This window comes from Mus pahari, chromosome 20, assembly GCF_900095145.1.
Source record: "Mus pahari chromosome 20, PAHARI_EIJ_v1.1, whole genome shotgun sequence".
NCBI classification, from domain to species: domain Eukaryota; kingdom Metazoa; phylum Chordata; class Mammalia; order Rodentia; family Muridae; genus Mus; species Mus pahari.
Genome location: NC_034609.1, coordinates 16,957,383 through 16,969,780, shown reverse-complemented (window position 1 = coordinate 16,969,780; position 12,398 = coordinate 16,957,383). Strand labels below are relative to the sequence as shown.

The window sequence follows — 12,398 nt, the reverse complement described above, 5'->3', positions numbered from 1 at the left end:
GGGAGGAAGGGAGGGAGGGAGGAAGGAAGGAAGGAAGGAAGGAAGGAAGGAAGGAAGGAAGGAAGGAAGGAAGGAAGGAAGGAAGAAAGCTGACTGATGTAGGGACTTGCTCTCCATCACCTAGAACTACATGGTTATGAGGCAAGAACAGGCAGCAGCTTGGTGTGTGCCCTCAAGCACGTGCTCGTCCACCTTCAGGTTCATATCAGTGTGTTAGGGTGAGCTGGCTCTGAGTGGTGAGTGCACATACATAGGAAGATGCCACGAGACATGTCCAACTACTCTGCAAACACTTAAAGATGCAAAAGTGAGCACCCTTACAAAACACTGAGTCAAGGCAGCTCACGTTTGCACATGGCCTAAATCTTGAAAGTGAAATGAAAAGTATTCTGGACTGGTGAGCTCCAAAATGCACACAAAGCCCACAAGAAACAGGACTCTTAGGGGTGCCTGGAGAACCATGGGAAGCAAAAGTGTCCCCCACGGTAGACCAAGGACCAGCCTCCAAGTACAGTGGCATTCTGACCTTGTATGGTGCAGCCAATGTCAATAGCTGTTGTACCTCGTCCCTGTGCCGCCTGCTTGCTACTTAGAGATTCTCTTTACGCACTTAAAAGGCTTCATTAGTACCAAGTGGCCATTAAAACTGTCCTGCTGTTTGGAACGATTTTCTGAAGCAAATGCAGAGGAAACGTGTTGAGGGCTGAAGTCATTAGCCGTGACCACAGAAGGACTGACCGTGGCCAGTTGGTGCCATTAATCTCACTAAGGGGAAATGTGAGGGATTCATAAAACCAGCTTGGTGAGGTCTCTCCCTAAGTGGACACCCGAGTAAATGACCCCATGTCTTTGCTCTAGGTGAGAGGGACACATTTGGCTGAGACACCCACTTGGGCATAATGAGTTGTATGGATACAGCGGAGGTTCCAGGTGTTGGCAGGGACAGCAGAATATAGGAGTTGGGGAAGCTGTCACAGCTGCACTCTGCTTGAATACTGACTGCAAGCCACACACAGTCCTGGAACTTTACATGGTAGTTGTTTAATCCTCACAGCAGTCCTGTGAGTCAGGTATTGTTATTATTCCCATTCCAGAGGTGAAGACATTGAGGTCCAGAGAGGTCAGGTGATTTGCCTGAGGGTGCACAGCAGTGATAGAACTAAGCTTCAAACCCAAGTTGCCTGGTCCTAAAAGCTGTGCTCTTGGGACAAAGGCAATAATTAAGTCAGGAAAGAGCTTGCCATGAAAACATGAGGACCTGAGTCCCATCCCTAATGTCCATGTAAAAGACCAAAGGCAGGATGGAGGGTAGTATCCAGTTCTGGGCAAGCAGAGACCAGCCAACCTAGTGAGCTCCAGGTCTCAATGAGAGAGACCATCTCATAAACTAAGGTGGATGGCTCTTGAGGAATGGCACCCAAGGTTGCCCTTGGACCTTTGCATAGGCATACACATGCATGCCATACTCCATCTTGCTATAAAGGATGACTTTGGGGAGAACTTGACCTGCCCCCTAACTTTCCTCACCTTTAGTCCCCTTTCTTCACATTTCTGTGTATTTTAACCCAGGGTCTACTCCACCACTGAGCGATACCCCAGTCTCTGTAACCCACTTAGTGTTAGCGTTCTGTTATGTCCTGGCTGTTGCATCTTGGACGAAGGGCTTATTTAAGAATCTGTTTCCTCACTCATGGAGTAGGGGGTTTTCATGAAATCCTGTGATACTTGAATGCACATCTTTGCTCTCCAATGCCACACCCAAGGGACAGACCCTGTGCTAGCCAGACCGGGCCATTAATGAGAATATATGGGTGAGGCAGGGAACAACTAGACTCTGTGTGTCAGGGCCAGCTGGCTCGTGGAGCTCCTTCCTGGCGATGCTTTTCATGATGGGTTCTGGGTTAAAGTCTAGCAAGGACTGGATGATGGTGTCTCCCCAAATTACCTGTTGAACCTCCCCGATGACTGTATTTAGTGACAAAACTCATGAAGAGATGACAAGGGTTATAAGGGACTGATCTGATAAGGCTTTGTCCCTGTCAGAAGAGCAAAGGAGCTGGGCCACCTCTCTATAGGATCTCGAAATGACAAGCAATAGTTGCAAGCCAGGAAGAGAGCCTAGACAGAAAGGGGCTCAACTGGTCCCTTGGACTTTGCTGGTTCAAGAGCTGTGAGAAAAACCAACTTCTGTTGTCTGAGGCACAATATATTGACTCACTGCATGGGAGAACTAAAGGTCCGAAAAGGCATCATCGGCACTACCCTGTGATGTAATTTGGTAAAGATGGCTACTTTGCTACTCTTGCAGTGAAATGGTGATGTCACATTCCCCTCCTCTTGCATAGCTTGACCAATAGGATATGGTGGGAGTGATACTCAGGGACTTCTGAAAATGGGCCTTGCACCTTCTAACCAAGATCACTGGAGGCTGTTGCTCTGAAAACTCAGCGACCGTCATGTGAAGAGCTGTGAGCGGGGTAGGACCAGAGACTGTTGGAACCTCAGACTTTGAGCCAGTGAACAGAGGACCACACCCTACATCTGCCCCATGCAGATCCCTCTCCCCCTCCCCCCCTTCCCCCTCTCTCTGTATACACTGTAGGGGTACTGTTTGAGGGTTCTAGAGTACAACCTCTGTACTGCTAATATCATTAAAACGATGACTAAACAAAACAAATAGCTCCCCGGTTGACTTTATCCACTGTCAAGGTTGAGACCATGACTATATCCTCAGTATCATTGCCATGTCCCTTCCCATGGTCATTAATTAAAAGAGTAATAATAAACCCTTATTTGGGTTACAGCCCTGGAGTCTGGGCAGTTCAAGAGAACAGTATTCAGATGTGCTTGACGTCTAGTAAGGGCTTCCTGAAGCATCGTCTCACAGCTGGTAAGAGCAAGAGAGCAAGCTCCTTGTCTCGTCTTCTAAAGCCACAAATGCCACCCACCCTGGCACCTTACCCACCTCTTCTCACTCTAAGGACATTCACAGGCTCCCAAAAAACACTCTTGACTTAAGGGATTCCATTTTCAAGTATCCCCTTCATATTTGTTTGTTTGTCTGTTTACATGTATATGTGAGGGTTCATTGGGGGGGGGGATGCTTGATCATAGAGGTCACAAGAGGGTAGATAGGCATCCTCCTTTGACACTCTTCACCTCTTCTTTTGAGGCAAGATCTTTCTGCTCCTCAGAGCTCAAGTTACAGGCATGTACTGAACTGCCAGACTTGTTATTTGTAAGCTGGGATCTAAACTCCAGTCCCCAGGATTGCACAGTAAGTGCCCTTAATTACTAAACCATCTCTCCAGCCCCCGGGAATCAGTTTTTAGTAGATTAACCTTTCGGGACCCATTCATATCACAGCATTGCTCTACAATAATCCAGATTAATTTAGTAAAGGATAAACAATACCACTGGTGATATGGGCTGGGTATGAGTAACATTAAGTGGAGTGACGTTTATGCTTGATTGTTAACTGAGATAGCAATACTTATGGGACCCACGCGGCATCTCAGTACAGCATATGATGTGTAAGGATCAGACCAAGGAGTGTGTCCTAGACACCACCTCAAATATTCATTACGTCTTTCTCTTGGGCCTTTCAAAGTCTCTCTCACTAGCTAGTTTAAAACAAAAAAAATTAATTAATATTAAGGATGGTTAGTCTGTTGTGTAATAGAGTGTAGAAATTAGGTCCAGTTCTTCCTCCCAGCCTTGTGCTCCCAGAAATAAGACTCAGACTCAAAATATATTTATAATGTATTGGCCATAAAGCTAGGCTTTTCTCTTTTTAGATCATAATGAAAATTAACGCCTTTATTTTAATCTACATTCCGTCCTGTGGCTGATTACCTGTGCCCAGGTCTCCTGCATCCTGGCAGCACCTCCCTTGCCTGGCTCCATTCCAGAGTTCTTTCTGCTGCCAGGTGTCCCACCTTCTATTCTACCATTTCCTGCAGGCCATGGGATTTTGTTTTTCTAATTGACAGGCAATGCCTCTATCAAAAGACCATGAGAAACTGCTCCTCTTGTTCAAGTGCACCCCAGTCCCTTTAGCCATCTTCTCTCCATCTCCTATTCCCCCCAGCTTTCCCAGGCTCTGTAAATATGATTCCGTGTTCTCCCTCGAAGGTTTCAGGTGTGAGAAAGATCCTGGAGGATCAAAAACAGTCTTTTGCCATCTGTATACTTTAACTTTGGAAGAACCAAAGGATGTTCCTCTGCTCCCATCCCTGGGAGATGCCTAGAGGACGTCACTACCTATTCTGACCACTGAGTAAGGGCGGCACAGCCAACGTGCAAGAAGGATGCATGGAAAGTAAGAGAAAAAAATTAATCACCAAAAGTTCTGGGAACAAATCTAGTCGTCAGGTAAGAGGCAGTTTGGTCCAAGAAGAAAGAACTTTCCAGTCTTCCAGTGTGAATTAGGACCAGGAAACAGATGGGTGTCTAGCCTGATGTTCTTCACCTCATGCCAGAAAAGGATTCACTCTAGGCTAGCCTCATGTGCCCTATGCCTTGGTACTGATGAGAGCCTGGCCACTTGCGTTTCAGCCACCAGGATTTAGGTCAGAAATCCCTCGCACCACCTTTGGCATTTTTAAAATGGACACATATCCTAGTCCATATCCTACATCCTGTGTGAATCTCCAGTTACAAGCTGGTTTTGATCCACACTGACCAGTGGTGTTCGTGACAGCAGGTTCCAGGGAAGTACAAGAAGTGGGATAAGCAAAGGATGCTTGCTCTCAGGATGTAGTGTGGTCCAGGGTGAACCAGAAGCCCTTTCCCACTGGACATTCCTGAGGAGGAAAGAGGGCAGCCTCTCCCAGAGCACAAAATAATAGCTTCATGAACTCTATGAAACCCATGTTCTTGATAATTGAATAAAAGAAATATAAAATGATAGAATGCATTAACTGGAGACCTCTATCTTACTAAAAGCATGACTTCATTACCTAGTAACCGGATGCCTGACCTAGAGCTATCTAACCTTCATTAGCCCATTTCATTAGATCAGCATACTGAGAAACAGAACATTGCTCCTTCGTATATGTATATGTATATATGTGTATGTATGTATATATATATATATATATATATGCTTATATGTGTGTATACATATGTGTATCAATTCACACATTTAAAGGATGTGGTAAGATTGTATTTGTGCCCAACCCTAAATGTATATGCTGCAGCCTAACTCCCAATATGACACCATTGAAAGTGATGGGGTACTGATATTAGTGTCCCCTGAACTCCTGAACTAATTAGAGGTTTTACAAAACAAAAAACAAAACAAAACAAAACAAAACAAAACAAAACACCTCCCAGATAAGTCTTCTACCATCTGAGGATACAGTACAAAACATGGCCTAGAAACCTGAAAACAGGTCCCGCTGGTAGTTTGGGTTTAAACTCTCCGGTCTTGGGCTTGGGCTTGAACTCTCTGGAACTAGGAGGAATAAATTTACTCTATTTACCAGTGCCCCAGCCCAGAGTGTTCTGTGATTGTGTTCAAATAGACTAAGACACAAGACACTGAACCGGGCACAGGATAAAGGCTCCAGATGTTTGGTGACCGCTTACAAGGTGGCATAACTTCAGGCTATGCAAATGCAGAGACACCGAATGTGCTCACGGCTTATATAATGATACCTGGCTCACAAGGGAACAAACACACTGAAGAGTTCCTGACGTCATATTCAACTTCCACCATCCTCTCCAGGCTAAACCTCTGGTGCCACCCAGGAAAAAACGGAGGAGCATTTTGGCCACCCATGGCCTTTGGAGGTCTAAGATCATGTCGTCGGATGGACACCTCCCTGAAGAACTTTGAACGACGCCAGCTGTCAGGGGATACCAGCAGGCTCCAGTGCCCCCGCCCCCACCATTACATTTAATCAAAAGTGTATTCAAAATATGATTCTGGGGGATTATAGTGGAGATTTGTGGGAGGCGCTCAGCGTAGTGGGAACAGATTGTGCCTGGGGGCCTGAGGATGGGATAATCGCGGGCTCAGACGTGCCATTCTCAGGCCGTGGGGTCACCATTAGCTCTGGAGGAGACCTTGAGCATCTGAAGGAGGCCTAAGGAACCTCATCCCAGCCCGGCCCCTTTCCCAGCATTCACTGTACCGAGATGGAGATAAAGACCTGTTCTGACCTTGGATTTAGCAGGCTCTCTCTCACCCGCAGTTTGGGCTTCCTAATGCTGACTCAGTGAGAAAAGGCCCCTCCGCCCTCCTCTAACTGACTAGATCCAGCAGGAAGTGTTAGCAGCCTCCCCTGCAGCCTCTTGGGGAGGGGTGGAGTGTCTACCTGGACCTAGGAGGGGGTATGGTGGAGAGTGCCTTGAAAGAAACCTTCAGCTAATGCTCTTTATTACAAGCGTTAATCCTGCAAAGCCGACTGGAAATAATGTTTATCTTTTCGCAGTTTAATTTTCTGGACCCTAAGCCTCAGGTCAGCAAGGGCGACTGCAAAGTCCCTGGGGAAGCTTGGGGGTGGAGTGGGGTGGGATGGGACCAGCTGTTGCCTAAGAACCAAAGGGTAGGAAGGCAGTTTCCTGAAGAGATGAGGTGGGGACCAGAAGAGAGCTTTGGACTGGAGCAGAAATCTAGGATCGATCAAAGCACAGGCTTGTGATCTTCTGGCTTTCTTCTTGGACTTCAGCTTCCTCACCCAAGGAAGCTCATGCTTTATTATTATTATTATTATTATTATTATTATTATTATTATTATTATTATTATTATTGTTATTATTATTATTACTTTTGAGTAAGGGTTTCTCTGTGTAGCCCCAGCTATCCTGAAGCTCCCTCTGTAGACCAGGCTGGCCTTGAATTCACAGACGTCAGCCTGCTTCTGCCTCCTGATGCTGAGATTAAAGATGTGTGCCACTGCTTGCCCCATTCCAAAGGTTTTATTGTTTTGTTTTGTTTTTATCTTTCCCTTAATGTCCTTCTAATTTTTGTCTCCGCAGCTTCTAAAGGCCTTAAAACCAACCAGGTGAGGATGTTTCCTTTCCCCCACCTGGAGAGTGTCAATCAACAGGGCCTCACTGATGAGGGGTCCAGTCCTGGACACTGCCTTCAGAGTGACTCCCTCAAATTCACACCAACTCTCTGTTAACCGCCATGACGTCCCAGACTCCCTCCGGGCCTCTGCCCGTCTCCTTGCCTAGGTAGGCAGGTGTGAGTTTTCTTCCTTGGCGGAGGTTGAGGTTTTCTAGAGCTGGGACCCAGGTGAGGCAGCCCCATCCCGCATCCTGTGGGCATCTTCTCACTGTTCACCCTACCCCTGCTCTGACAGACTCACAAAGGGACCAGGGGGCAAAGCCCTGCCCTGATGCTCACTTCCCACTGGCTGGCCTGTGCTGGAAGGGACTGGCACTTAAGATGAAGTAGAAAATATGCCCTCTGTGGTCTCTTCCCACCCCACTAAACTGCCTACTTCATTGATGGGTGTCAGGGAAGCAGTGGTCTAAGGGACTGTCAGGGTTCCCTTTCATGGGTCCCTAGCACACAGGTTTACAGTCTCAGTCCCACCAGGGAACAAACGTGGCTCCTCAGAAAATATTCTGATGTCACCCCGCTGTTCAGCTGCTGGCTTGTTCAGTTTTTTTGGGGGGGGCGGGGGGGGCATCACTGTGTTCTGGGCATTGTGGGTGGCTTCCTCCATTTCTCTCTCTGTGCTTAACAGAACTGAGGTCTACAGCCCAAAAACCCTGCTCCCAGAAGCCTTCACGGCAGTTTGGAGCTGCACCAGACCTCTCCCAGGGTCCCTGGCATTGATAGGCCACACACCTTGGGTTCAGCTAAAGTTAGTTTTGAAGGTATAGCTGGGGAAGAAGAAGGAGACACAGACAGTCCTTGGAGACCATTTCAGCAAGAAAGTTACACAGTGAGTGGGCTGGGCAGGGGTGGGTGAGCAGGAGGAGCTGCTGCTGAGGACCTCCATCCCTAGGAGGAAGAGAGACTTGGTGAAAGTACCCCGTGAGCACGCCCAGGGCTTTCCCCCAAGGTCCCCCGCCATCTCTCCTCCAAGTCTGATAAGGTATGTGTGTGCTGGCCAGCCCCGGGCCCTTCGTGCAAGGACAGCTGCTAGGATGGTTCTGTGTGTTTGTCATCGGGGCAAAGTGAGAGCTCCCAGTCCCTGCCAAGTCCTGGAAACTTCTTAATAGGAAGGTGGATCCGGAAGCAGCCATTTCCAAAAGTCTTCCGCAAAGCGCAGCCATTGCACTAACCTGCTGAGAGAGGAAAGTCTGATTAAAACCCGAAGGCCACTTGGCCAGAATTTCTAGCACATCAGAGGTCAGTTTGTGTCCCAACCCAAGGGAAGCCAAGGTCGAGAGGCAATTTGTTTGTCCAAGGTAATGCTTGGACCTATTATGTGTAAATTCACATAACAATGTAACCCAATTTCCTAAGCCAAGAGCTAATCCTGAGAGAAATTACTACAGATACCAGAATCTGACACTGGGAATTGCTGGAAGCTGTCTAGTGCTTAGGGAATGTCCCTTTGTAGAGGGAAAGTTTCCTTTCACCAGGCCCCCATCAGAGGCATATCAGAGGAAGGGTGTCCCCTTTATTAAATTATTTTTTATTTATTAGATTAATTAAATTTATTTAATGGGTATCCCCATTAAATGTCTTGCCATGATGGGAGGGGGGGGTGTCCTTTAAAGGGGGTATCCCCAGAGACAGTCGTGTCCTTGGCTTCCAAGTTGTCTATCTGCACTGCCCAGGTCTTTTAGTGAGCCAGAAGGACCCGTGCACTGACCACTAGTCCACAGTATGCATGGTCCACTCCCCGAGACAGCTCCAGAAGCCAGAGCAACTCCAGCACAAGCTTGCTACCAGTCAAGCAGAGGCCAAGAGCATCACAAAAGGGCAGACAGGCAGGGGACAACGGGGAGGGACCTGCGTGCCTGGTGCAACTTACAGGACAGTTGCTCAGAGCCAGACTGCCCATCTTTTCAAAGACGATGTGACTTTAGGGAAATTGAAAATGTTGTGGACAGTCTCCTGCTAGCTCTGGGGAAGGTGATGGGCTGGGTATCTTTTGGACAAGCACTCTCAGCGCCGCTGGGGTCCTATTACCTTCTGCTCCGGATGGGTACTGGAACCGCACTTCAGGCTCTCTCCGCCTTGGGTATGGTGCACAGTTCAGTGGCAGCCCCTGCAGGGCGAATGTGGAGTTTCCAAAAGCTTTGGCTGCATGTGAATCCTCTTCGCCTTCGGAGTCTCTGGGGACCAGGAGTCGCCTGATAGAACTGGGCTGTCTGGGAATCATGTGGCACTCTGGACTTTGTGCCCTGGGCGGAGTTGAGGGAGCACTTTCGACAGCGCTGGCTGCCGCAGTGTGAGCTAAGGACCAAATGCGGGGTTTGTGGCCGCTTGGGTAGTGTAAAATCATCGTGGGGCCACCTGGCTCTGCTGTGATGAAGTCAGCTTCCCCTGATTGTGGGGCCTCAGTAAAAGAGAAACGGGGTAACCCCAGGCCGCACTCTCTGCTCTCCAAGCATCCTTCCTGGGCGGCGGCGCAGGGAGCATGCAGGGGCTGCGCGCTCTTCTGAAAATCCGCCAGCCTGCCTGCTGCTGAGACCGCTGTCTCCTCCTCCTCTGCTTCCTCCTCTTCCTCCTCTTCCTCCAGGTCTTCCAGGTCACTCAGCCTCAGTCCCCGGGCTTCCTTGCTGGCAGTAGCGTCTGTAGGAAACCAAGAGCGAGTGAGAAAAGCCTAGCACCCAAGGGAAACTCGCGGCAGGGTCCTACCCAGAGAAGCTTTTAGCAAGATGCGCTCAGCACTTCAGCATTCTCTCGCCTTTCTGTCGCTCTCCCAAGCTCCAAGGCTGTCTGTCTGCCCCAGGGGAAGAACTACCCTCACTGCCTGGCCCGCCCCACCTCTCAGATCTCCTGGACCCAGCTAAGCCAAGGGAAGGTTACTTTGCACTGCCGGGAGTCTCTCTTGGTTATAAAAAGAGGAGGGACGGTTTTCTTTCAACTTCAGTACCCACGGGTGACTGGTGTCATGGTATTTAATCCAGCAAATATTTACGCGTGCAGAGCATCATTTCCACATGAAACATTTAGGAACTACAGCAGTAAAGCAACCGTCTTCCAGGGGAGATGACCTTCTAGAGGGGTAGACAGGGACAGAGTGCAGAATATGGGAAGTGAGCAAAACCGAACCCGAAGGGGGCAGGGAAGTCTTTCTGAGAAGAAGCATTGGAGCTGGAGCTACCCCATTTCTCTGTGAGGCACCAGTGCAAAGGCCCTGGGGTTTGCACTTGCTACCCAGGGAAAGGGTAGGGGGAACATTAAAAAAACAAAACAAAACAAAACAAAACAAAAAACTGTAGTCGCACAGGTGGCTTTGGATCTTGTGTTTAACGTCATAAGGAAGCCTGCCAGGTGGGCTGGTGACTTGTTTGTACCTTTGGTGTCACCATTCAGGCATCCCAGAGAGTCTTCTCCACTGTCGGCTTTCTTCTCCTCCCCTCCCTTGTTCTTGGGCGCCCACGTCATCTTGTTCTCCTTCTTGAGGCGCCGGCGCGCGTTGGCGAACCAGGTGGACACCTGGGTGAGGGTCATCTTGGTGATGATGGCCAGCATGATCTTCTCACCCTTGGTGGGGTACGGGTTCTTGCGGTGCTCGTTGAGCCAGGCCTTCAGTGCGCTGGTGCTCTCCCTTGTGGCGTTCTTCCTGCGGCCAGCACTGCTTAACTCCACTCCGCCATACCTGTGGGCAAACAGGGGCTCAGATTCCAGGCAGGGAGCCAGAGGTTTGGCCAGCAGAAAGGTCAGGGGACCGGAAATGTAGTTACACTTCCTCCCCTTCATCCACAGGGATGAGGGGTGGCCAAAGGAAGCCAGCCACTGTTGTCCCCAATTTCTCACCTGTCATATTGATACTGCCCCAGCGTTGTCTCATAGGGGTAGTAGGCCCCTGGCTGGGTCAGGCTGGGGGTAAAGCTCCCTGCAGCATCCTTAAACTCATACTGAGGATTCTGGTGGGAGAGGAAAAGAGGATTCAAGACTACACAGGAGAAGGATACAGGTACCCATGTGGGATCAACACCCCAGCACTACCCCTTGTATTGGCTATGTCATGTTGGGCATAGTTTTTTTTAATTTCCATGCCTCAGTTTCTCCCTTACTAAGATTGAGGCAAGCAAGGCATTCATACTGGCAGAGTACTCGGTAGAATCCTAGGCACAGAATAATCAGGGGCTGAGTATCAGCTACCACAATGGCTGCAGCTTCTGGGTTTCTCGTCACATATAGCCTTCCCCAGCATCACCATGGGAGAAATATCCCTGACTCTTGCCATGCACGCTTGCGATTTGGGTAAATTACTTGAACACCTCTGCCCCTCAACTACCCACCCGCAAGTCAAGAATAGTGCTGATTTACCTACCTTAAAGAAGTATAAGAAGTACAAATGTTTTCTAGGCAGTGTAGAGTTCTACAAACTGTCAAGTGCTGCGAACTGGAATTTGTCCTTATTCACTATGCTGTTTTCTCAGCATTGTCTGTCCCATTTAGCTTGTCCCCAGACAAGGTCACAGTAGAGCTCATTGGTGCTGATGGTCTATACTCCCAAGCCCCAGTGTTTATCAAACAGTCCCAGGCCACATCCCATCACTTACCAGTGTTCCACACAGTGTGGGTGGTTCTGGGCCATAGGTCAGGTACCCAGGGTAACTCTGGGCAGCTGCATAGGGTGCTCCATAGATGCCCAAGGCAGCACCCAGCTCTGGCCGAGCACTGCCCAGCAGTCGACTGTCATAGGGTGTACAGCAAAGAGTAGAGGCAGAGGTGGGGGCTGAGGCCACATCTGACACTGACCGAGGGGCCGTTTCGCAGCAAGTGGCACTGGAACTTGCAGACACCAGAAACTACAAGAGCAAGAAAGGAGACAGTCATTAAAAGTTTAAAATCTAGAGGGTCCATCCACTGGCTGCAGCCAGAGGAGATTATGCAAGGAAGCTGCCTGATGCCTTTCCTTGTTCTACTAACCACATCCCACCAGTGCAGAATCCCCCTGCTGAGCACTGGCATAGGAATTTCTTGATGGCAATTTACCCAAATTGCTCCTATAGATGCCCCCAGGACATTGCTAAGGCTCCATAGTCCTGGGGATCTTCTGGAAATAAGACCAAATCCTTGTCTCTCCCCTTCCTGGGATTCTACAAAGGCAGAGTTAAAAGTTAGCCTTCACCAACATGTCATTCCTGTCCCCACTGTACTAAAAGGGAATCCACCCATGGTCAGAGTAGACTGGTCCAAGATTCCACAGCAGGTCAAAGGTCAACCTGACGCTGAGTCCCAAGGGGGGAAACATATATATATATATATATATATATATATATATATATATATATATATATAT

General features: G+C 48.8%; 1 protein-coding gene across 2 annotated transcripts in view; it reads right to left on the bottom strand.

Annotated features, from left to right (window-relative positions):
• Positions 1-6,913: 6,913 nt before the first annotated feature.
• The window catches only part of Irx6 (iroquois homeobox 6), a 6,871-nt gene continuing 1,386 nt past the window's right edge, over positions 6,914-12,398 (bottom strand). Inside the window, exons 2-6 of one of the 2 annotated variants that reach the window (XM_021220544.1) lie at positions 11,656-11,904; positions 10,904-11,013; positions 10,441-10,745; positions 9,107-9,712; positions 6,914-8,253 (exon numbers count right to left, since the gene is read on the bottom strand). In XM_021220544.1, coding sequence (XP_021076203.1) covers positions 8,246-8,253; positions 9,107-9,712; positions 10,441-10,745; positions 10,904-11,013; positions 11,656-11,904 — 1,278 coding nt within the window. In that variant the 3' untranslated portion in view covers positions 6,914-8,245. The remainder of the gene's footprint in view (positions 8,254-9,106; positions 9,713-10,440; positions 10,746-10,903; positions 11,014-11,655; positions 11,905-12,398) is intronic. The other variant, XM_021220545.1, reaches the window with a different exon arrangement.